General features: G+C 43.2%; 3 protein-coding genes and 1 long non-coding RNA gene across 7 annotated transcripts in view; 3 read left to right on the top strand and 1 right to left on the bottom strand.

The window, feature by feature from the left end:
* pigg (phosphatidylinositol glycan anchor biosynthesis class G (EMM blood group)) overlaps positions 1 to 12,423 on the top strand; it is a 50,393-nt gene extending 37,970 nt beyond the window's left edge. For 2 of the 4 annotated variants that reach the window (XM_077532340.1, XM_077532343.1), the window contains one exon: positions 1,401 to 3,611. In XM_077532340.1, coding sequence (XP_077388466.1) covers positions 1,401 to 1,623 — 223 coding nt within the window. In that variant the 3' untranslated portion in view covers positions 1,624 to 3,611. Of the gene's footprint in view, positions 1 to 1,400; positions 3,612 to 10,956 lie in introns of those variants that run through there. The other 2 variants (XM_077532341.1, XM_077532342.1) reach the window with 2 other exon arrangements.
* On the top strand, positions 3,595 to 8,046 carry LOC144026275 (uncharacterized). Its single transcript, XM_077532861.1, has 3 exons — positions 3,595 to 3,612; positions 5,375 to 5,975; positions 6,061 to 8,046. The coding sequence occupies exons 1-3, from the start codon at positions 3,595 to 3,597 to the stop codon at positions 7,917 to 7,919; spliced, it is 2,478 nt and encodes an 825-aa protein (XP_077388987.1). The 3' UTR covers positions 7,920 to 8,046.
* A 941-nt stretch (positions 12,424 to 13,364) lies between the features above and the next one.
* Positions 13,365 to 24,717, top strand: LOC144025645 (uncharacterized). The gene is made up of 3 exons (XR_013284931.1): positions 13,365 to 13,489; positions 13,610 to 13,672; positions 24,036 to 24,717. It is a non-coding gene; the product is annotated as an uncharacterized LOC144025645 (long non-coding RNA).
* tmem271 (transmembrane protein 271) lies at positions 20,739 to 22,160 on the bottom strand. The gene has a single exon (XM_077531900.1). It carries the CDS (start codon positions 21,748 to 21,750, stop codon positions 20,959 to 20,961), a length of 792 nt encoding a protein of 263 aa, XP_077388026.1. The 5' UTR covers positions 21,751 to 22,160; the 3' UTR covers positions 20,739 to 20,958.
* Positions 24,718 to 25,284: the final 567 nt, after the last annotated feature.

Below are 25,284 nucleotides of genomic sequence, written 5' to 3'. Positions count from 1 at the left end.
ATTTAGAAACTTTTCAGTTTATATTTACAACTATTGAATTACAATATTTTTATCTCGTCCTTGCTGATGTCAATTTTTGTGTAACAATTAGTAATTATAGTATAGTAATTCTAACACCTGTTACAGTCATTAACTAAATCGTTACTAGTTACTACCTCCTAATAAATTCATTTGGAATTTGTCAAATCAAACTTTATTTATACAACACTTTTCGGACATATAAATGCAACTGGACATGCTGTGTAATTGAAACATCCATAGTACAATATCCAAAGTTGTTTATTTCAGAAGAGTTGATGTTCCATAAATATATGCATATCACTCCATAATGGATTGAACTGAATTGAATTGAATCGGATTCCTGAGAGCACATATCAGAAATATTTAATGGCAGATATCGTAGATGTAACAATAAGACATTTCTGTTTTGAATTTCTCCCTCCAAACTGGCCTCCTTCCCAAGTCTCCTACTTCATCTCCAGTTCTTCTCTCCCCCTCTTTGGAACCTGCGGGAAGTTTCCTCCCCCTCACCTGGGACTTTTGCCTGGTCAAATCTCCTCATTTACAAGCCAGTGCACGTTTTATCAAGCAGGAAGATTGATTAGTCATCTTTTTTTTTTCTTTTTTTTTTGTCCCTCCTTTCTTTGCATTCTTTCTACTGGCCTACAGCTTGCTAAATGTTAACATTCTTCTCAAGCTGCCAAAATAAATCGATTATCAAGTTAATTAACAACTATTTTAATAATCGAGTAATCCATGGAGCCATTTTTATTTTTTTTTTAAATTGTCCATATCCGCTTATTTCAGCATATCAACAGTAATTTTTCACAGATTTCTGTCACGCTTCATGAAAGACGACTGCTTATATTCTGCGTTTATTCAAAATAAGACATTTGGAAACATCTGTTATTACTTTGGAAAACAATGACATAACATATGATAACATCAATCCCACTTTTTTTTTTTTAATCACTCCACAAATGTGAGGTATGAAATAAACACCAATTATTGGTTTATAAACAGTAATCCAGGAAAAAAAAATGCTTTTGTAATACACTTTAATGCAAAATTAAATTAATCTGATGAATCGATTGAATAATCGATAAGTTTAATCGGTTCTAAGAATATTTGATGGTGACAGCACTACATTCTTCTTACTCTTCTGTTTTAATTCTTCTTTGTAAGTCAGTGTCCTGTCAGTGGTCAGTTGTATAGTTATGTTGACCTTGGGGCTAACTAGTACCCAATGGCATCTATTTTCTTTTTTTCTTTTTCTTTTTTAAGGACAATTCACATCAATCAGAAGGCATCTCTTTCGTTTAACCTCACTCGGTACAAAAGAGTGAGAAATCATAATTCTTCAGTGTACCCTCGACTGATGGATGCATTTTCCTCCGCAGGAGCCCCGTCACGGTGGGCCACGGTTGTTACTGTTTGGCCGTGCTGAGGTCGGTGCCGGCCGCAGCTTACATGGTCCTGGTGACCGGCCTGCGCTACAATACCTTCATATGGAGCGTCTTCTCTCCCAAATTACTGTACGAGGCCATGCACCTGCTGCTCACCGCCGCCATCTGTCTCATCTTCAACACCGTGGAGCAAAGCCGCACCTCGGTTGCACCTTAGGCCGGCTTCTTCTTGCCAAGTAAGAGACTTTGCACGGACTTATTGGAGAGAATTGCAAGTCTGATTATTTAAAAAAAATAATAATAATAATCTTTTTTTTTTTTTGAAGATTGTAAGATCTCAGGGACTCCCGAGAAGGCTGCTAAACTTTATAGGACAACATTTAATGTTTGGCTCATTAGACCCAAAGAGGGAAAAAACAGCACATATTTTTAATTTATTGTACGACATGATGGCTCTTTTCTTTTTTTACTCAATGTATTATCTTTAGTAAGAATTATAATCAATAATTGTATCTGTGAACTTATTGGGCAATTTTGAGAAAATGCACCTAAAATGCAATCTAAAAAGTTCTAATCAACTATAAATAACATTTGGTATGCTGGTATGGAGAAAGGCTATAAGTCCTATTGATTGTTGTTTTTTTTTTTTTTTTGATTGTTTTTTTTTTTTTTTTTTTTTTTTGCTAAATCCTTTAACTCAACATATTTCAGTTTCTTAACAGTTGTGTAAATTTCTTTACTTCTGAGGGCTGAACTACAAATACATCTTGTACATGGACCAGTCACAACGTTATCACTACTTGCGCAATCTACTGAACAATTTGAATAATCATTTTCAGCTTTGACTGAAACTGTCCATAGTATTTAATAATACATGTAAATAAGTTATTTGCAGTACCTTACTGTTTTTCAATTACCTTTGTATAGCCGTAGAGTTTATATTCCCTCCGATTTCTTACATAATGATTTAATTTTGATTGTAAAAATATATATATATAGTGTCTTGCGAAAGTATTAACCCCCCCATGATCTTTTTAACCTTTTGCTACAGTTTAGGCTTCAAACACAGCGATATATATATATAATTTTTTTTATTTTTTTTTGGGTGAAGAATCATCACCAAATGGGATACAATCGTGAAGTGGACAAAAATGTAAACTTTTTATTTATTTATTTAGGGAAAAACTAAAAGGTTGTTGTGGTAGTAGTTGCATTTATGCTGAGACAATTTTACAAACAGGTTGACACTGTCATTATCAGTGATCTAGGTCGAGATTGGATTATTCTGAAAGCTTCAGGAAACTTCTGGAGCCAGTTGGCTGCACCGAGAGAAAAGAGGGTGAATAATTTTGCACGCCCTACTTGCAACTATTTATATATAGACAAAATATATCAATTTCACTCTACTTGTTGATTCTAGCTAGCTAGCTAGTTGGCTCATCTAGATAGCTAGCTAGATAGCTGGTTAGCTAGCTAGCTATCTAATCTTTCAAGCCTGAAATGTGGCAAAAGATCAAAATATTCAAGGGGGGCTAATACTTTAGCAAGGCACTGTATCTATGTATTTACTAGGGCCATTACATATAATTGAAGGAACCTGATAAACTAACAACATGAAAAAAATATAATGAGCAAAGAATACAGGACAGGAAAAAAAAAACTGATGGGTGAAACCCCTTAACAAAAATGAATTAAATTTCTTAAAACAATGCAATTTTTTTTTTATCATTTCAAATACATGGGCAGAGAAACTTAAGAAAAATTGCATATTAAATCACACTATTGAGGATAGAAATCGTAGTTAGCTGTTATGAATTCAAACTGTTCTGACCATAAAAGTATGACGTAATAGATTTTTAAAGGTAAGAGCATATTTTATGATGAGCCGCAAACATTTTGTTGGTATTTGCAAACACACCCACATGCCGGTTGTTAGATGATTACACACTTACTGATATTGATTCCACACAAAAATGAGTGAAAGATTTGGTTGTCTGAAGCGAGCAAAGTGCAACTTGTCAACCGCTGGAGGGGGGGGACAAAAGATGACGCAAGCGCATGTGCCGCCTCCAAACTTGTCACTCAGCTAAGATGAGTCTGGCTGCCTTGCAACACTTTCTCACCTGAGGCCAAGATTACTGACATGTCACAAGTCGCCACCGGCGCTGGAAAAAAAAAAATCATACGCATGGAGCCAGTGCTGGATGTAAACTCAGTTCTATTTCGTCCCTCCCGACCGCCAGAAGGCGGTGCTTTAAGCACTGAATGTTCCTTTCGCGCATGCGCAGTTCGAGTAATGCATACCAAATTAGTCACCTGTGACCCCTTGGTGACCCTAGAAGGGTATAAGTTCCGGTGTCACCCAAGGTTCGTTTCCTCTTTTCTTCTCGCGTGGCGTATGCATACGACACATTTTCGAAGAGTGTAAGAATTGGGATTTGTATTTATCCTCTTGACCGCGCCGCTTGGAGCCTTGTGACCGGATCGGTCGGAGCTGCGTAGTTCGCCCTCCAAAGGCTGCGGCGACGGTGTTTTTCTTTCCTTCGTTCGTGACCCGACGTGGTCGCGTATTCTAACCTCCCGTGGGGTAAGGTTATTGACTACTTGTTGTCTACTTTGCCGTCTAATTTCCGCGTCTACTGCGGTGTTTTGAGTTTTTTTGTGTGGCTAGCCTCGCGTTAGCGCCCTGGCTACCACGGCTCGTGGTTTACCCTATTTTCCTCCGCTGGCTTTGGCAGCGTTAGCGCTTCTCTCGGTTTATTAGCGCCGCTTTCTCCGACGGTGTTGCCGTTTGGTTGTTGCTTTTCTTTTTGTGCCTTTGCTGGTGAGGGCAGCGTCAGCGTCCCCGCTCCCAGCTTACGGCGTCGCGCTTCTCGCTCGATTGTTTGTCTTACTTACTTTTGTGCGTGCCCCGCCTGCGGTGCGCACCTGGCTTCAGCTGTACAGGTGGCGTTCGCGCCCCTTCTCTCAGCTTGTCGCCGCTTTCGCGACTGCTGTCTGCCCCTCCCGCCCGTCGGCCGCTCCGTGTGCGTCTGCTGCGCAGGTGGCGTTCGCGCGCCTTCCCTCAGCTTATCGCTACTGTTAACGACTAACTGTCTTCCCCGGCCCTCCGTCGGCTTCTCGGTGTACGTCTGCTGCGCAGGTGGCGTTCGCGCGCCTTCCCTCAGCTTATCGCTACTATTGACAACTGGCTGTCTGCCCCCGCCCTCCGTCGGCTGCTCGGTGTGCGTCTGCTGTGCAGGTGGCGTTCGCGCCCCCTTCCCTCGGCTTATCGCTGCTTTACCGGCTTACTGTTTGCCCCGACCCACGCGTCGGCTGCTCGGTGTGGGTCTGCTGTGCAGCTTCCCGCTCATCGCTGTTTGGGCCTCTTTGTGTTCACAATGGAGGACTCCCGTTGCTGCGTGGACTGTGGTATCCTCTTTGAGGCCTCCGATGTCCTGGACGATCGCTGCCCGAGATGTCTTGTTTCTGACCGTGCCGGTGATGGCCGGGCCTGCAGTCCTGGTGTCAGTGACCCCAGTCCACTGGGTCATCTGTCGTCCTCCCAACCGAGGCGCCGGAAACGTCTCGGTGTGTCCTCTGCTGTACATGCCCCCCCCAGGAAAAGGGCGGCGCAGCGACGACTCGCTTCGGAGGTTGGGCACCTTCAGGCTGAACTGGCAGAGGTGAGATCTCTTCTGCAGGACCGTCACCCTCCCACACTTACGGGGGGGCCGGGACCACCTGCCCTGCCCATGCCGCGACCATCCACCCCGCCCATGCCAGTGCTTCCTCCTGAGGAGGACGCCATTTCCTTGGCAGCTTCGGCTTCCTTTTTTCATGACGACGACCGTGACCCGGGGTCTGTGGTTTTGGGACCAAACTCTCCAGCGTCCGCTCAGAGTTCGTCCAGTGAGGCGGGGGATGGTTCTATACGGGCTGTCCTGCGCAATGCCTTGGACCTCCTGCATTTGGAGGTGCCTCCACAGGCTCAATCGGCGTCTGAGAGCGCTTTCTTCCGGCGCAGGCGCCCTTCCTCGGCCTTTTCTGTCCCCGCATCTGAGGACTATCTGCGGGAACTGCATGCTTGCTGGAGGGATCCTGGGGCTCTCTCCCACCCTTCGGCTGATGGCCGTGATTTAGCATCGATGCACGATGCTGCTAGTGTTGGCTTGGACCGGATGCCTGCTGTGGAGCCAGCTGTCGCGTCCCTCATTGTGTCCCCGGAGGAGACCCTTCGGCCATCTGTGCGATGTCCTCGACCCCAATGTCGTGTGACTGACGACCTTCTCACACGGGCCTATGGCGCTGGTGCACGTGCTGGTCGCATTGGGAACTCTTTGGCTTACCTCATGCTTGCTCTCTCTACATCCCTGCAAGCGGACGGCGTGGAGGCTGCTGTGTCCTTCAGTGATGCAGCCCTCCAGGCTTTTGCCCTCATGACTAGGGAACACGGCCGACTCATGTCCTTCCTAGTGCAGGCGCGCCGCCAGGTGTGGCTAGCGCAGTCCCCCTTGTCGGAGGCCTCTAGGAGGGCCCTCCGTGGTGTTCCTGTGGAGCCGGGGGAGCTTTTTGGTTCTGCCGCTGTGGGTGCACTGGAAAGGACGGTTAAGGCTCATAAGACCAGGAAGCAGCTTTCCAGCCTCAATAGGACCCTGCCTCCCCAACAGGGTAGGCCTGGGGCACGCTCTGCTTTTCATCGCTTTCCTCAGCCCCGGCCTGCCGAGGCTTATGGCACCCGGCGACCCCCGCAGAGGCCCGCTGGGGACTTTCGCTCCTCTGCCCGCTTGCCTTCAGGGCAACCACGGGCTGCAGGCCCCACCCACCGTCCCTCTCGGGCCCCTAGGGGCCGGAGGGCCAGGGACTGTGGCCTTGGGGCCGGCCGTCGGACATTTTTCCCACCAGCAGCTCAGTTACTGGCCTGCTCGTGCCTCGGACCCATGGGTGGTCTCCATCTTGACCCACGGGTACGAGCTGCAGTTCCGACGCCGGCCTCCTGCTTCCTGGCGGGTCAGGGTGACTCATCGCCGACCCGGCAAAAGCCTCAGCTCTGGACCAGGAGCTGTCCGCCCTCCTGGCCAAGGACGCGATCGAGGCCGTAGACCCCCTGGCACAGCCCGGGGGCTTCTACTCGACATACTTCCTTGTCCCAAAGAAGACCGGTGCTCCCTCGCTCCGCGGGTCTTCACTCGGTTTGTGGAGGCTGCTCTGGCGCCCCTGCAGTCTGTGGGCATGAAGGTGCTGCCGTACCTCGACGACTGGCTCCTCTGCGCGCCGTCGCGGGCTAAGGTGATCCAGGACACCTCCGACCTCCTGTCTCGGTTGGGTATCAGGGTCAATTTGCCCAAGTCCTCTCTGGTCCCCTCTCAGCGGACGGACTTCATTGGTGTGACGTTGGACACCACGGTTATGAGAGCCCTCCCATCTCCTCACCGAGTCGACGATGTTCTTCGCCTCCTTGCGCTCTTTCGAGGGGGCAGGCTGTTGCCTTACGTCGCCTGCTTGCGGCTTTTGGGCAAGCTGACGTCCATGACGGCTGTGGTCCCATTGGGTCTGCTGACACTGCGCCCACTACAGAGGTGGCTGAACGGCTTCCACTTGGATGCCAAGTGGCACCGCCACCGGAGGCTCAGGGTGTCCCGTCGGTGCCTCCTCGCCCTGGCACCTTGGAGGGAGAGGGCTTTTCTATTGAGCGGAGTCCCGCTGGGTGTGGCCCCGGCCCGCCGCGAAACAATCACCACGGATGCCAGCCTCACGGGCTGGGGTGCTGTCTGGCAGCACAGGACGGCTCAGGGAAGTTGGTCTGTGCGCGACAGGGTCGATCACATCAATGTGCTGGAGCTTCGGGCGGTGTACTTGGCACTCATGCACTTCTTGCCATACCTGAGCGGACGGCATGTGCTCATACGGTCGGACAACACCACGACCGTGTTTCAAATAAACCGTCAGGGCGGCGTCAGGTCCGCCCCTCTGTTGGAGACCTCCCAGCACCTTCTCAGGTGGGCTGCTCCCCGTCTGGCCAGTCTACGGGCCACCTATCTGCCGGGGGTTCGGAACCAGCTCGCGGACTCTCTCTCCCGTCGGGGTCCTCCTCCGGGAGAGTGGCGCCTCCACCCAGAGGTGGTGCGCATGATTTGGAGCAGCTTCGGCACGGAGGAGGTCGATCTCTTTGCCTCCGAGGACTCAACCCACTGCCCACTTTGGTTTTCCCTGAGCGAGGCCACCAGCCCTCTGGGTCTGGATGCTCTGGCGCAGCCGTGGCCGGAGTGCCTTCTCTACGCCTTTCCGCCGCTCCCTCTGATATGGCTGAGGCTTCAGAGAGTTCTTCAGGAGGGGCACACGCTGTTGCTGATGGCCCCCTTCTGGCCGGCCCGGACGTGGTTCCCCCTGCTCCGTCAACTGTGCTCCGGCGAGCCGTGGCGTCTCCCCGACAGGGAGGACCTGTTGTCTCAACAGGGAGGTCGGGGTTGGCATCCCGACCCTCGGCGCCTTCGCGTATGTGTTTGGCCACTGAGGGGCCCCAACCGCTGCTGACCGGCTGTACAGAGTCTGTCACGCGGACCGTTCTTAATGCGAGGGCACCGTCCACTCGGCAACAGTATGCCAACAGGTGGAAATTGTTTGTGACGTGGTGCGGAGAACGCGGGGTGGACCCTGTTTCGTGTTCCATCCCCACCATCCTGGATTTCTTGCAGTCCCTCCTGGATAAGGGCAGGTCTCAGTCGACTCTGAAGGTGTATGTGGCAGCTATTTCTGCCCGGCATGTTGGTGCTGATGGCGGCTCCGTGGGGCGCCATGAGCTGGTGTCCTTGTTCCTCAGAGGGGCTCTGCGTCTTTGTCCCCGCCCGGCTCCTCGGGTTCCGGCGTGGGATCTGCAGTTGGTGCTGGACGGCCTGTGCAGGCCTCCCTTCGAGCCCCTGGCGGGGGCGGACCTTCTATGGGTGTCGCGCAAGACTGCACTCTTGCTCGCCGTTGCCTCCGCCAAGCGCGTCAGCGACCTACACGCTTTATCGGTTAGCCCTGAATGCCTGCGATGGCACCCGGATGGCGCCGGCGTCACTCTGTGGCCGAACACTGCCTTCATTCCCAAGGTGTTGTCTGGCTCTCGTTCTAACCAGCCTCTACGGCTTAAACGTTATGTACCCACTCCTGCTGATGGCGGGGACAGGCCGGAGCTCTTGTGTCCGGTGAGAGCCTTGCAGTGTTACATTGACGCTACGGCGGGCATTCGTACGTCTGCCCAGCTTTTTGTTTGTTATGGTGGTCCTACCAAGGGCTCCGCTCTCTCCAAGCAACGCTTGTCTCACTGGGTCGGGGATGCCATTCGCCATTCCTACCTGCTGTCTGGCCGCCCCCTGCCGTCAGGGGTGCGCTGTCACTCCACCAGGAGCGTTGCCACGTCTTGGGCCGCCCTGAGGGGTGTTTCCCTGGAGGATATCTGTGCTGCTGCCTCATGGGCGACGCCTTGCACCTTCTCCAGGTTTTATAGCGTGGATGTCGCCTCTCCCCATCCGCTTGGCATGATCTTGGGTCCTGCTGGGGCTTCTCAGTGAGGTTTGTGTCTGAGATCCCTCGCGACTACGCCGGTATTAATCATTCAGTGCTTAAAGCACCGCCTTCTGGCGGTCGGGAGGGACGAAATAGAACGAAAGTTACAACTGTAACTACGGTTCTATGAGTCCCGGACGACCGCCAGGGCGTCCTGTCGCTCGGAATCCTCGTGTTCACGCGAGAAGATTCCGTAGGAAACGAACCTTGGGTGACACCGGAACTTATACCCTTCTAGGGTCACCAAGGGGTCACAGGTGACTAATTTGGTATGCATTACTCGAACTGCGCATGCGCGAAAGGAACATTCAGTGCTTAAAGCACCGCCCTGGCGGTCGTCCGGGACTCATAGAACCGTAGTTACAGTTGTAACTTTCGTTTTTCTTCTCTGTTACAGCATCTGTAGTCACTGAAAATTGAATTTCACTCATCTTAGAAGGCAAAAGGGAATTTATATAAAATGTTATTTTACTGGTTGTAGTTTTCTACAGTGTAAAACCCGTTTTAAACAAATGATCCTAATGTTGTGGCTTGTTCATGTATTTATTTCTTGTAACTATGCAATCTAATGTGTTCGTGTGTATATTAGCTCAAATGATCCTGCTTAATTTGAATTCTGATTGTTGTCATTTCTGTTGAGTTCTGAATCAAGTGTCTAATGAAAAGTGGCAGGGGTCTGTTTATCAAAATATATTTGAACAAATTAATGCATTATGTAATGTTCTTGATCATATAATAAATGACCTTCCATATATTGAGACTATGTTGTTGGCAACACTCAACACAGAACTTTAAAGAAAAGAAAAAAAATCAATCAAACTACTGCTCACATATTTTCTCCCTGACTTATCAACTTCTTGTCCACTTTCCCTCAGGGTCCAGACACTGATGTTCAACATAACCTTTTTTTTTTAAAATGTGAGGAACCCAGCACGAAGAGGAGAAAACAAAATGGCAGGCACACGTGCTTACAAATTGAGACCGGAACAGAAAATTGTTTCCATTTGACTAATTGCTACCAAAATTTGCCCTGGAACGGGTACGGCGCCCTGCTGACAATCGCTTTGCTGTCGACTGAAGATGACATCAGTGTTGCTCGGGTAACCAATCACAGCGCAGCTTCAGACAACAGGTCAGCTCTCATTGGTTGTTGCCTGAGCCCTTTGAACAACTGTGATGTCATCTTCACTCGACAGCAAGTGGCAAAATGGCTGCCCCCTGAGATGGATAAAAATGGTTGGATTTTGCTGCTTAACTCATATTCCACAAATGTAATATTAATCAGGACTAGTGAGGTCACATATGACATATTTATGTCAAGAAATGCTTAAAGGGATACTTGACTCATTGAGCCATTTTCAGCAGTAAAAAGTTAAGATTTTGTCTCTAATTCATTTGGTAACTTCATTATTTTTGATGTACAATTATTACCTTTAAAAAGTAATTGTTCTACTTGCTGTTGACTGATGATAAAATCACAATTTTCAGCAGTGAAAAGTTCATATTTTGTCCAGAATTAACTTGATAACTTCATTATTTTTCATGTACAATTAATACCTTTAAAAACTATTTTCCCCTTGCTTTCGACTGATGATGACATCACCTGTGCTGAGGAAGTAGGTAACGACCAATCATGGCTCAGTTTGCTGACCAACCCCAGAAAACAGGTGAGCTATTATTGGTCGTTACCTACTTCCTCAGCACAGGTGACGTCGTCATCAGTCGACAGCAAGAGGAACATAGTTTTTAAAGGTATTAATTGTACATGAAAAATAATGAAGTTATCAAGTTAATTCTGGACAAAATATGAACTTTTCACTGCTGAAAATTGTTCAATAAGTCAAGTATCCCTTTAAGAATGACTTGCACTTTAAATGGCGCCAAAGGAGAATACATTTTTACTGCTGATGAATGTCTTCACCTTGAGAAAAAAAAAAAGTGTTAAATCTGGTTCAAATTTAAGATAATTTGAGCGAGAAATGATCCTTTCAATATTTGTAACGTTGCTTCCCTTTCCATTCAGAGCCACTATCCAAAAACCGTTTAAGGAAGACAAAATGGAGGAGCTCTTTGACCGGGCTGTCTGCGGAGGTGTTGGCCTGCCAGCAGATAATGAAGTTTAATGACCTCGCACCGACCAGAATAATCACTCAGCCTCTCCGAGGAGGCTTGCGAGGTTTTGCTGCTAACTGATGAACCCTTCTGCTTCTTTTTTTGCCACTCAAACCCGCTACATAATCACAGGGACGCGAGCTAGAACCGAAGCCGCGTTATCCGGTCGGCGTTCGTGAGCGAGCAGGGCGAGACTGGAGGCTGCATTTAAGTATCTGAAATGATTATCTCGTCTCAATTTACTCACAAATTTTCTTATTGACCATATGTCTGCAAGTGAAGTTGTGCGGACTTGCGAGTTTTTCTCCTGTGAGACCGACCTTACCTCAGCCGCACTCTGATGCTCCAGGAGTTGTCTGCTAAGTGGCGGATGGCGGCGAGCCAAAGAGGTTATTACAAGTTTCCAGCTGGCTCCGCTGTACACGCTGCTGCTGCTGATGAGCGCCCAATTCACTGGTGGGGGGCCGCAAGACTGTGCCAGTGCTTCCCTTCTTCCTCCCCGCACTGCATCCCTGGCTCACGCTTCGTTCCAAGAAAGTCAATATTGTCTGCTTGCAAACTTGATGCTGATGTTCATTTGCAATGAAATAATGTGATGATGGGTTCAAATTTAACGTGCTGTTTTCACAACACTCAGGAAAGGGAGCTATACAGTAATTCTTGCTTGAAGTTTTAATAACACTGTTCACCACTAGATGGCAGCAGCATCACCTTTTCAATCTCAAAAGAAGAAGAACACTGAGATGCTGTCAGGCAATTTCGTTTTGAATTATTATTATTATTATTATTATTTTTAATTGAATTAGTTTTAATTAGTTTTCGGGGTGGTTCTGTTCATTTTTGTTAGTTTTCGTTATTTAAAAAAAAAAAAGCTTAGTTTTAGGTTACTTTACGAAAAATTGTTGCCTAGGAGTGACGTCATCTGAAGCAACAGAAAACTGTTGGCTGCTGCTAGATGACGTCACTTCCGTGTGATACTTTCAAACGTTTTAGGTTTGGTGTATTTCAGGAAGACAAGAATTTGGAATTTGTTTTAAATGTTTTGTTGCTTTTAGGGAAATTCTTTATTCACATATGCAGATATTTTAAAACAAAACCATTTCTACTCCACTGGAAAAATGACTTTCTACTATTTGGTAAATCTTTGAAATTGGTTATGGATAGTAAAGCCCCTCATTTAGTTTCTTTATTGGAAAGATTTGATTTATTATAGTCCTCTTACAAGTGCAATTTCTGTTGAATGTTGTTTTATTTTTTTTTATTTTTTTTCATTTTATTTTCAATGTTCAAGAATGCTTATGCTCAGTCTGTGTCAAGTAACTTCTCATTTGATGGTGCCTTGTTTGTGAATAATTGCTCAATAAAAATAAATAAATATGGTTAGTTTTAGTTTTGTCAACATAAAATGTAGTTTGTTAGTTTTTTTTTAAGCATTTTCGTTTTTATATTTTGTTTAAAAAAAATGTTTTTTGAATTTTAGTTGTAGTTATTTCGTTAGTTTTTATTTACTAAAATAACCTGCCGCATGATCGATTTTGTGGCATTTTTGGAGTCATTCACATTCATGGAGATTACTTCAACAGGGAGCGATTCAACAGAGCTGACCGGGATGTCGCAATCATGGTTTCATGTGAACAACACCCAACTTAAATTCTTACAGGACAAAAATGGACACCTGTAGTACCATTTTTCCTGACAGTGTGCTCTACTGCAGACAGATTGTTTAAGTCTTCTATAGGTAAAGTTAGGGCAATACAGGACAGATGGACTCGCAGCAATAGAAGTGATGGATGAAGCATTCCATTGTTTGTTGCGTATCCTGCGCACGCACACACGTATGTTTGTGTGAAACCCCTCATTAGCTTGAAAAAGAGGTAAGGAGCAGGAAGTGAAAAATGAAACATGCTGTCTTCGTAGCATCGTGTATCGAGATTAGAAATAACAAAAGACAACAACAAGAGATATTTGATTGCATTTAAAGAAAAATATTTAACTGAATCTGCCTATTTTTCTGTGTGTTGTTATTGTCTAACCTGTAAAAAAGGTAAGTGTTACAGTCTAAATATTCTCTCTCATCACTAGTCAAACAATATATGAAAGGACCAGACCGTTTGCTTTAATGCTATTTTTCCATTCTCAGTCTTGAGTTTCGTAATTGTGGTATCTGTAGCAATCTTTGCATTTTGTGCTTCTATAAATTTTCAACCACCTAATCATAATTTTTGTTAGTTACTTCGTTCTTGAAATGTGTTTTTAAACTGGAGAATGTTAAAGCGGTCTTTTATATTGGTTGTAACTCCACCGTTAACCACTAGACGGCGCGACATTAATTTGAGACTGTCAGTAAAGAAGAATGAAAACAGGAAGTGTTTCGGCGCCACTTCTCACGAAGAACGCAATTTTGTCTCATGAACTTATTAAATACGGACTTCACAAGAATATACGTGAGAATGATCTTCCTAATAAATTGTGAATTGGAATGGCTGTGTACTTGCAAAAAACGTGTTTAAAGACATTTTTAAATGCTGTTAATTGAACTGTATTCCTAAATTTACTTGTTGCAGTGGTGGTCTGGAATGTAACCCCTGACTGTACTCCATTTTGAGATCCAGACCAGTGTGAACCAGGTAAAATATTTTTGAAATACTTGACCTCGGATTTTATCTGTATCTGTGTACCCTGTTTTAGTGGTTCAAGGCATAGCTTCACTGCAAAATGGTTTTGAACCTAACGGTAAACAGGTGCTCACTCAAAGCAACTCCCAAATCCAAAACGTCAGCGTTTCCCCAATAGATGCTCACTTTAAAAAAAATAAAAAATTGCAGGTTGAAGCTTGTACATCAGCAATAAAACCCATTTTGGTCAGCAAGGGCCTATTGTTTGGCTTTTAAAAACCACTGACGCTCTCTTCACGTTGCAGCAGCAGTATGGCACACAAATGGATGCATGTCTGATGAAAGGCTTTTAGGGATATTGATTTTTGGTTCTATAAGTATAGACAGCCTCCCCCCCCCACCTCTTGATAGACACTCAAAATATTGGCTCTCGTCTAAGATCCATTACAATTGTTGTAACCAAAAAATGTTGCCCTCGAGATAGGTTCGCTCAATTTTTAAGAGTTATTAAACACCAATTTTTGTCTGCACATCTCAGAATCATACAGCGCAAATTCCTCCTCGTGATAAACATTACATACTGTGTGAAAGCGATAATCATGTCTTAGCACCGCTATTTCACTGTTCAGCATACAACGTGTCTCCCGGATCAACTTTTGATGTCACTTCTTCATCCCCCTCCCTGGCGCTCTTCACCGCAACATACCGACATCCATCTTACCAATTTCTGCAGCGCCATCACTTGCGCGGAGACGCTCCTCAGACGCCTCAGAGTGAGTGAGGAACGTCAGGAGATGCAAGTCAGCGATTTGCTACCTTGGTGTGACCACAGCTCGAGGCTCATTACGCTAATGCGGCTCCGCGGTCCAACTAAAGATCCCTCGCGCGGAGAATAGCCTCTCGAGCCCGGAGAACACTCATTTTATGATAATAGACTGTGTGTATGTGTGCGTGTGAGCGCAAACTTTTACAGTGAAATTAGCAGCAAAATCTCAGCACCTACTCGGCTAAGTAATGACCAATTCACGTTATCAATCTTGTGCTTTATCAATTTGTGCCCGCAGGGCGTGTAACTACGCTCAACGCGCACTTGTGTGTGCCAACTTTGTGCGGCCAAATTTGACTTCACAATAAAGCGAGCTGGGAATAATAAATCGGTTGATCAAGTACACTCAATATTCTCGTCTAAGGCTTGAAGGCTCCCAATGAAATCGCACTGGCGAACAGTTAATCTATAGCTCACAGTTGTCATAATTACGTGCTGGAAATTCAAATAAATGAATGCAGCGTATTGTGTTTTGGAGGCAGAATTGGATCGCATGAATATTTAAAATCAAATAGGCGGGGCTGTAGTGATGAAACTCAATCAAAACAACAGACATTGTTACATTCCTAAGCAAGCCGCCTTGCAAAATGTTTGGAGGACAATTAGGTTGCCATTTTATTCAATGCCAATTAAGAGAATGGAAATGAACAGGATGAATGATATTCACAGCCGAACAGGAAGTGTTTTTGTTGAAAGTCAATATTTTTCCTCTTTGTGGCCTGAAAAAATATGAGTGCCAGAACAAAACATGAAAAAGGAGACTATTTTTGTTATGCATGTTATATTATGTTATATTAACGGAGTGGCTAGCTTACTTGGTGTAAATGTGAAAGAAGCGTGAAAACAGGAAGTATTTCAAGCTCAGCCTAGTTTTTGTTGAATCTTACAGGTTTTGGTATGGAGGACCAAAATTGACAAAATTCCAAATAAATACATAACTCAAATAAAGAAATGACTAAAAGTGAAAATAAAAACAGATAAAAAAATCTAATTCAAATATTATATCCAAAAAATAAATATAAATGGAAATAAAAAGAACTATATACATATATATATATATATATATATATATATATATATATATATATATATATATATATATATATACATATATATATATATATATATAAGGGGTGTTAAAAAATCGATTCGGCAATATATCGCGATACTACATCGCGCAATTCTCGAATCGATTCAATAGGCGGCCGAATCGATTTTTAAACTTCCATTTTTAATGGAAAAATATTCAACAAAACGTCTTACTTCAGGTTAGGGTTCACACCTTAAGCATAGAAGATGTTATTTTAATGGAACATTAAGCCTTAATATTTTATTTCAATGCTGTTGAACGTGAAACAGATTACAACCTGTATAAGACTGAAGTTTCAGATAAATAAATAATACATTTTCATACAAATCTTAGACTGTACAAGTTTACTGATTAGTATTTTCTAAATTTGAATTTTAAAAAAATGCAACAATCGACTTATAAATTCGTATCGGGATTAATCGGTATCGAATCGTGACCTGTGAATCGTGATACGAATCGAATCGTCAGATACTAGGCAATTCACACCCCTAATATATATATATATATATACATATATATATATATATATATATTAGGGGTGTTAAAAAAAATCGATTCGGCGATATATCGCGATACTACATCGCGCGATTCTCGAATCGATTCAATAATAGGCAAAATCGATTTTTTTTATTTTTTTTTTATTTTTATTTTTTATTTTTTATTTTTAGGATTCACACCTTAAGCATGGAAGAATGTTATATGAACGGAACATTAAGCCTTAATATTTTATTTTAATGCTGTTTAAACATGAAACAGATTACAACCTCTATAAGACTGAAATTTCAGATAAATAATACATTTTCATATAAATCTTACACTCTACAAGCTTACTGATTAGTATTTTCTAAATTTGAATGAAAAAAAATCGCAACAATCGACTTAGAAATTCGTATCGGGATTAATCGGTATCGAATCGAATCGTGACCTGTGAATCGTGATACGAATCGAATCGTCAGGTACGAGGCAATTCACACCCCTAATATATATATATATATATATATATATATATATATATATATATATATATATATATATATATATATTTTTTTTTTTTTTATTTAGTCATTTCTTTTTAATTTTGTCGGTATTGGTCCATACTGCTAAGTCGAAATGTTATTCAAATGAGGGTGCGGTCCTAAGCGTGGATCTCGCCACTTCCTTGTTCGCCGCTCACTCGACCAATCACAGGCAGTTTGCAACGGTCGAGTCCAACCCAAGACATGCTTCGGACCGCCCCGCTCATTTGAACTTCCAAAATTCAAAATAATAAATGAGTAAAAGTGAAAATAAAAACGGATATAAAAAATATAGTTCAAAAATTAAATACAAATGTATTTATTTATTTGTGCTCTTTTTATTTCCATTTATATTTATCTTTTGGATATAATTTCCGAATTACATTTTTTATATCCATTTTTATTTTCATTTTTAGTCATTTTATTGATCTATTTAGCCATTTATTTATTTTTGAATTTTGGCAGTTTTGGTCCTCCATATTTTGGAACATTTTTGGGCATTTTGGGGAAAATTAGGATACAGAGAGGGAGCAAATGTAGTTCAAGACCTTAAAAAAAAAATAAAAAATTACGAAGGGTGTCACAAATTAAAGGTATCAATAATGGATCAATGTCGACAAAAAAGTGAACACGGGCATCGCAAGTGAAAATTCCTGCTGACAGCTGCTCATTTTGTGTGTCCTTTGTTTTGCGAAAGGGCTTAAACACGCGCTTGTCTTTTCTTTCCGACGTTCTCAGCATCTTCCGGCGTGCTTCCCCTGGATTATCTCTCCAAGGAGCCCTTTTATCATCTGATGAGTTGTTAAGACAATTCCTGAGGTGGAAACTATATATATATATATATATATATATATATATATATATATTTATAGTGAGAAGAACAGATGCTTCTTTCATTTCTTTGTTGTATCCAGCGTTCATCTGTCAGGCAAATTGCCAAACAGCGAGCGAGACATTGCACAGTTAAGAGCAAAAAGGATGAGTATTATGACTTACAAATTCCATGTTAAAGCACCTAAAGAATTCTTAAATTTGAAAGCATAACAAGTCTTTGTATTGAACTTGTACAGTAGTTAGAAAAAGTCTACAAAGCTCTATTCAAACATCAGATAAAAAGCATAATTCACTGACCGTTATTGGTCAGTCTATACGTGTGGGTGTTATTTTAATAATTTGTTTTTCTTACTGTTTAGTTTTGTATTTTACTTAAAGGGAAATTATTAATGATGTGGTTTTATCAATTTTTATCCATCTCATCGGCGGGCATTTTGTCACTTGCTGTCGACTTAAAATGACATCACAGTTATTCAGAGCTCAGTTATTAACCACCAATCACGGCTCACCCGTTTTTTGAAACTGAGCTGCGATTGGTCATTTCCAGTGTTGCCGGTAACGCGTTACTTAGTAACGCGTTACTCGAAAAAGTTGCTTTCTAAAGTAACTAATAGTCTAACGCGTTACTTTATTCTACAAAGTAGTCTGATTAAAGTTACTGTCCAGAGAATCAATGCGTTACTCCACATTTTCATGAAGAAGGCAAACTATCTCACTGTTGTAACAGTCACAAACACCTACTGTTAACTACGACGATGAGGCAGAAGTTATTGATCACCACACTGAATTCAGCCATGGTCTGGTCATGAATGGTTTGCACATTCAAAACAAAAGTGATGATACTTTTACTACTAGTTTTATTAACCAACAGGCACACAACACAACAAAAAAAGTGTGCATTATGGACCATAAAAGTGGTAAAAAAAATAATTTATTTCCATCCTCAACTGGTCCGTGAAGCATTATGGGATGAGGTCGTCTCCGCCCTCTCGCCAGGGGGAGTGACGTCAGACAAGTTACGTTTTCAGTAGGGGTGGAACAAAAAAACGATTCGACCGAACCATCGTTCGTCAAGGGGAGCTAAACGACCGTATCGGTTGCGAGTGAGGCTTTATGGTTTTCATAACAATAGCAAGAGTTCTGCGCCGTGCTCTACTTGTTTTGTTTACATTTCAGTAGCATCACCATTCAAGCTACTTCCGTGTTTCCGTGCTCGCGACACGGCGCGCGCGCGCGCGCAACGAGTGACAACATACAAATGGAGACAGTTAGCAGAAGCCGGTGCCGTACATCTCGGTATTTCCCATGGCTATCGAGTCCTCTCGGTGCACTTGTATGTCCCGGGCCGGCGTTGGTACTGCGCGCGAGCCAAAAAGAATAACTCCCGTGACGATCCAATGCATGGATTCAAACGACACAGGTATGTCCCACAGCCAACACACCAGCTAAGCTAAAAGCACACTGCAAGTATCTCATTTCTCAGTTTGTGGCTCCCTGTCAATGTCTACAACTAGCATGAGCAGCAGATAGGAGAACTGAGACGTGCCCGCGATTACGACAGCCCAAAAAACAAAATATAAACAGTAGTGATTCTGTGGTCATCATCGTGTCTCAGATTAAAAAAACAAAAAAAGATGTCATACATTAACCAAAAATGAAAGTGATGACAAAAGAAAAAACAATTGTTAAATACAAAAATTGTTGATTAAAAAGGGAAATGAACTTTTGGAAATATTTTTGCATATATTAAGTGGTTAAAATGTGTTTGATAGATTTATTGTTCCATAAGGTGGCTTCATATTTCTTTTGGCTGGACGGTAGGTTTATTTCATGTCTTAAATTTATGTTTCTGAAATACTTCACAATGTGCAAATATTCTGTTTAATTGTGTTGGTGTCTGTCTAAAGGTTAAATATTTATATTTAACATTAAATTATCAACCTTTTGTTTTCCTGATCCTTATTTTGAAGAGAAAAAACAAACAAACCAAAAAACAATTATAACTGTCAATAACTACTAATAAATATTTAAACTGATACATGTGTACACACTGGAATAGCGGAACAAACAAACAATAGAGGAATTTAGGGGATTTTCATTTTCAACCTGGATAGATTTTTATTTTTTGTTTTATAAAAAGTATTTACGTTACAAGAAGTCAAGAGAGACTGCCTATTTTGTTTTTCATAAAAAAAAAACCTTTATTTTCATGTTAAAAATGCACTTTCAATAAAGTATTTGGAACTCCGTTTCTACTGCATTATTTTTATGTTGAGATGGTGTTATCGGCAGCTGCTGAAAGTAACTAAAAAAGTAACTTTTAATCTAACTTAGTTACTTTTAAAATCAAGTAATCAGTAACGCAATTTAGTTACTTTTAAAACCAAGTAATCAGTAAAGTAACTAAGTTACTTTTTCAAGGTAACTGTGGCAACACTGGTCATTTCCACTAAGCAACTGTGATGTCATTTTCACGCGACAGCAAGTGGCAAAATGGATGAAGTTGGGGTTCTGGGTGGTGGAGTGGTACCGTTGTCGGTGTCAGATGTGATCGGGCTGCCAGATCGTATCAGGGTCGCCTAACAAACACGTCCTGGTCCAGGATTGGCTGGAAATTATCTAGTTGACGTCAAACATTGGAAAGAAAATATTACAGATGTAATTTAAATAACAAAATGTATGGGCTGAAATTGTAAAAATGTAAATATACCTAAGAATATAAATGCAAAATATATTGAATAAATAATAAAATAGATTTACTACATGATAAATAAACAAAATAATTGTCTCAGATGTGACAAATATTGTCAGTTTAGATTGTTAATGTGTTCCTATTATCATTAAGACTGTTTTTTGTTATTTTGATTGATTTGTGAACAGCTAAAAAAACAAACCAAAACAAAGCTAACTTTGTTAGCGCTGCTGTACTTGTACGTCTCCGGCAAGCGCAAAGGCACTTCAATCTATTTTTTTTTTTGCACTTTTAAAGGATCATGCTTTTATATTTTTAGTTTTATTTACGTTTTTACAATTTTAGTCCATAAATTTTATTTTAAACAATTGTAAACAATTTCCGGACAATCCTGTAGCGTGACGTCATCTGCAGGCGACACTGATACAATCTTGCAGCCCATCACTTGCCTTCGGTGCAAGTAGCGTGGGTGAAAATGTGTGTTTGCCTGAGGGAGTGGAAAAATACCCCCCAAAAATGGATGAACTTGGCCACAGTTTCGCTCAAGAAATTAAAAATAATGCAATTTAAAAAAAAAAAATCACGATAGTGTGTTTTGGGTAAGTTCACTGTGCAAGACGTGAGGTTAAATACACTTTTTATTCACAAGTATAAATCCGAACAGCAAATATTCAAACACAAACTTTAGTTTTACTGCAAGCTGCTGTAATGTGTCCGCACTGCCTTATGTCAGCCTGTTGCTCCTCATTAGTGCGACTGTGATGTTAACGCAAAGTGTAGCAGGAAGCCTGAGGGGGGGAGAAAGGGGAAAAAAAAAAAAAAAAGCCCCGCAGCGGTCGGCTATGTGTTGCGCGCCTCCGCGGGGAAGATGTCCTCATAGGCCGGCGGCAGTTCACTGGGGAGCGGGTATGAGAAGGGGAAGCAGTGGTTGAGTTCTGGGTCTGCGGGCGAGTACCCCGGCAGCTCGATGGACGGGTGCCCCCCGCGCTGGGCTTCCGCGCCGCTCTCGTCCAACACGTTCAAAACGGCTAAATTGATATAAGACACCGGCTGGAAGTCCGCCGACGAGCAGTCCCGTTCCTCGTTGAAGATGATGGGCCCGGAGCTGTGCCTCTGAACCTGCCTGCTCCTGGAGAACTGGGCCGCTTTGTACCTTTGGATGAGCACCAGGTTGACGAGTCCCAGGAGGCACTCGAGCGTGCTGAGCACCGTGGAGATGACCAAACTCCGGTGGTACTCCCTCAGCTCCTCGCAGGCGCGGCTCACCTGGCCCGCGTGGACACAGTAGTGGGAATATTTCCTCTCCACCAGGGAAGCCGTGTCCCCGTCCACCACGGCTCCGGAGAAGGCGGTGAGGACCCCGAGCAGGAAGACCACAACCCCCAGGAGGACCAAATTGCGGCTGCGCGGCTTGCCGGTGCAGCAGAGCAGCGCGACGCCCAGGAGGACCTGGCCGCTTCCGAGGAGCAGCCCGGAGTAAAAAGCTCCGGCCGCGGCGCCGAGGTGGAAGTGTTCCCTGACGCCGGAGCCCAGCGAGACGCATCTTAAGCCGAGCACGAGTTCGCTGAGGGCGCACGCGAAGAGGAGGGTGCTGGACAGGACGGCGCACAGCCCTTTGCCACTCAACTTCATTATATTCCACCCGCGCTGCCGCTCTCGATCCCTCTCCGCCGGCAGCCGTCTTCATCCTCCGTCTGGTCCGGGAGCGCCCCGGTCGCCGGCGGTCATCGTCGGCCGCTTCTTGTCCTCGGCCGGTTCGGAGGCGGCGGCGGCGGAGGTCCGCGCCGATGTGGCGTCTCTCTGCATTCCCGACGTTTTACGGGAATTGTTGAAATGTTAATTCATGCCAGGAAGGCATGCCCCGTTTTGCACTTAGCGCCCCGTCGATAATCCATTGGCGAGCATTGATCACGCTTATGCCCCGCAAAGCAAAGTTGGACCCGTTTGCTTCATCAGTCGTCTGGCTGCGGGGGTGCGGTGCGGTGCGCGTGTGCGTGAGTGTGCGCGTGTGCATCAATTTTGCAAACCTATGCCACAGGTCCAAAATTTCTCTGTTGAGTGTGGTTTGTGTGGAGGTAAATAACATGTGCTCACTTGAATCGTGTCATGTTGCATTATGTCATATAATCAACCTCCTACGTCACATAAATAGTATGAAGTATCCATTTGTTCATAACACATTTTATACATGGGGCGAAAAAATATATATTTTAATACAATAAAAGAAATATTCAGTGGTTTTCAAGGAAGGGATAGTTGTGCCTTGAGATATGAATGACCTGTCTCGCATGTTTTTTTGAGATACGAGCTTGTATTCTGCAGTTTTTTTGTGTGTTTTTTTTACCAATTTGCTATACTTGCAAGCAAAAATGTTGACAGTAGAGGTTGTTAAACTAAAAACCTTGTTTGTTTGCTTTTTGTTAAATAATGTTAATATTTGTCATTTAAAAGGTTCACTAATTGTTTGCTTGGATAACGGCAAATTTTATTTATGCTTAAAGGAAACGTGTTCTAGCTAAACTAACTTGCAGTTTCCCGTGACGTACTTCCTGTTTTAAATGTTTTTCGTTTTATTATACTTTAAAATATTAACGCATATTTTCGTTGAAATGTTATGTATAATTTGATGCACTTTCATTTCCAATGGCGCTACATTGTACGCAGTGATTGACTTATGTGATGAAAATAAAATAAAAATACGCAACAGGGTGAACTCTACTTAACTCAGTTCTCAACAAGCAGCAGTGAGTCATTGTGAACAAATCTTAAAAAGAACCTACTGAGTGGTAACGAGTATAAAACATGAATTATGTCTTGCTTTCTGCACTTAACGCATCAAAAGTCCATAACGGTCAAAGTTCTTAGTCAGATGGATTCTCCTGAGTGCTGTCCGTGGTGCTGAAATGCAAAAGCCCGGATCAAAACTTGGCCCACACGAATCTTTCCCATCCAAATTAGCCATCATTTGGCCTTATTAAAACCATTTTGCGTGCGTAGGAGAACGCGTCGCTATGCCGAACAGATGTAAGTGAGGAGGATTCTTCTTACGAGGTAGATTATTGGCAGGAGGAGTTCTACTTTGTCCAGATCAATGTGCATGAGTCATCGCGTTTGCTGTGAGAATGAAATGATGATCATGCAGCCTTAAGTCGAAGTATGTGGGTGTGGCACTGGAAGTTACAGATGATTTTTATTTTTTTTTTAAGTAAAAATCCAGAGCAGGAGGTGGAGCCTATCACAGTTAGAGGCTGGGGACTCCCTTGACAGATTGCTCGGCTGGTAATGGATCCTATTTCATCACATTAGTTGCCTGTATTAAAAGAAAATTTACTTTTTAAAAGCTTGTAGACAAACATTTGTGTCTATGAGGGCTTGATTGGTGTAAAATTGTCTACCATGTCCGCCCATCTTGCCAAGTTGGCAAACATTTGTGTCACGATAGAACCCTCCGAGTCTCCCGAAGTTTCTAAAAAGGCAACAAAAGTCGTTAGCTTTGTTGCATGTCCCTAGCTTTGCCCCCGGTCATGTGTTTCAGTTGATGTTTCTTTGAAAGGCTGAAAGTCAGATTTATTAGCTCAGCCGAGGTGTTCCTCAAGGATCAACCGTGGGGCCACTTTTTTTCCCGCTATTTTTACGAATGACTGTCGCTGTATTTCTCAGATTGCTCTGTTCAATTAGATTGCTCAGAACCGTCCCCCTTAACCCACGTGAGTTGAACCAGAGTGTTTGTTATAATTTGACTGTAATTATTTAATTTTTGCATATTCTGACAAAAGAATCTCACACACTTTTTATTTTATTGGGAATTGTTTTAATGTAGTGAAAAAAAGACATAATACACCTGTTTTAAAAGGCAAAGAGCTGAGATAGGGATCTGTGAAGTGATGTTGCAACTTATTGCATTCCGGTTCTTTCAGATTTATGTCTGCTGATGTGAAAATCTGCCAGAGGACACGGAGTTGACTCAGTGAAAAAAACATTTGATGGTGCCGTTGAGGACAACTAAATAGCAGTATTCATTTGTTGACTGTATCTGTTTAGTTTTTTACACCATATATCCATTGTGAACTAGCTTCTTCTGAGACGTTATGGAGGTTTCCCTCGGTAAGAAAGATCATCTAAAGTTGCACTAAAAATGCAAACATCGGTCAGTTGTGAACTGACAAGGCTCTGAAAGAACAGTCACCGGTGGAAAGCAATCATTTAAATTTTGTAAAAATGGCTGTATTCAATCGTGTGGTAAATTGGAGGAGTGCAGCCTGCCGTATGTTCTTGTACAGTATGTCAGTATGAGGCCCATTCACGCTCAGAAGACAAATGATTGTCCGGCGCGGTTGACAAGGCGGCGACAGGCCGTGACGAGCGTCGTGATGACCGCTCTGAATCCATTGGATGAACCTAAAACCTTCTTTTGAAGGTCATTCTGAGCATCAGGGGCAACATTAGGTTGATTTTAGGTAACAACAACAAGCAGAATTTTCTTTAGTTGTTGCATCACTTCTAACGTACGCCAGTACATAATACCATTGGGATGTTGAAACATTCCCTGGGTCATCTATTGACAAGAGAAGTCTAGACTCATGAAATGATTACTTTTTTGTCAGAACAGAGCAAAACGTAATCAATACTGAGGTAATAATTTCATTATTGAAACACTAATTACATCACAAATCTTGTTTATAAAAATACCTTGTACATTGAGTCAATGATGCACTTTAAGACGTTCAGATTAAAATACAAAAAAGTAAAATAGAAGTGACATTTCCCCCTCTTTCAAGGAGACTCGAATCCTTAAAAGATCTCAGGCTTGAGCAGTGTCGGGTGACTTGACATCACTATCGTTTCATTCAATTACGCTGAAGAAATATTGAAGCCAATTATAAGTCAAGCGCAAGGCATTGACGGGCTGGTCCGGGGAAAGCAGACGATGCAGAAACGAGATTAATATCGAAAGTGCATTTGTCCCCATCCAGTGCCGTCGCCGTCGTTTAGCGGCACCTTTAAGAGGATGAATTGATGTCATAGCGTCGTGCTGTTTCGCAAAGTTTCGAATATGATGTTCCACGGTGCATTTCAGAGAAATGCAATGTAGACAATGATGGTGATGATAATGATCATTAGTTTGGTCTTGTGCCCGCCCCTCAGCCCGCATGTCCATGGTGAAGT

This window comes from Festucalex cinctus, chromosome 9 (assembly GCF_051991245.1).
Source record: "Festucalex cinctus isolate MCC-2025b chromosome 9, RoL_Fcin_1.0, whole genome shotgun sequence".
Classification (NCBI taxonomy): domain Eukaryota; kingdom Metazoa; phylum Chordata; class Actinopteri; order Syngnathiformes; family Syngnathidae; genus Festucalex; species Festucalex cinctus.
Note: the sequence above shows the minus strand (reverse complement) of the source record. Positions and strands in the feature narration are given on the sequence as shown.

Bases quoted from the DNA above. Each gene is read 5' to 3' on its own strand.
- LOC144026275 (XM_077532861.1), top strand. The intron at 5,976-6,060 runs GTGCACTGGAAA...CCAACAGGGTAG, and splicing joins TTTTGGTTCTGCCGCTGTGG to GCCTGGGGCACGCTCTGCTT.
- tmem271 (XM_077531900.1), bottom strand. From the start codon at position 21,750: ATGAAGTTGAGTGGCAAAGGGCTGTGCGCCGTCCTGTCCAGCACCCTC.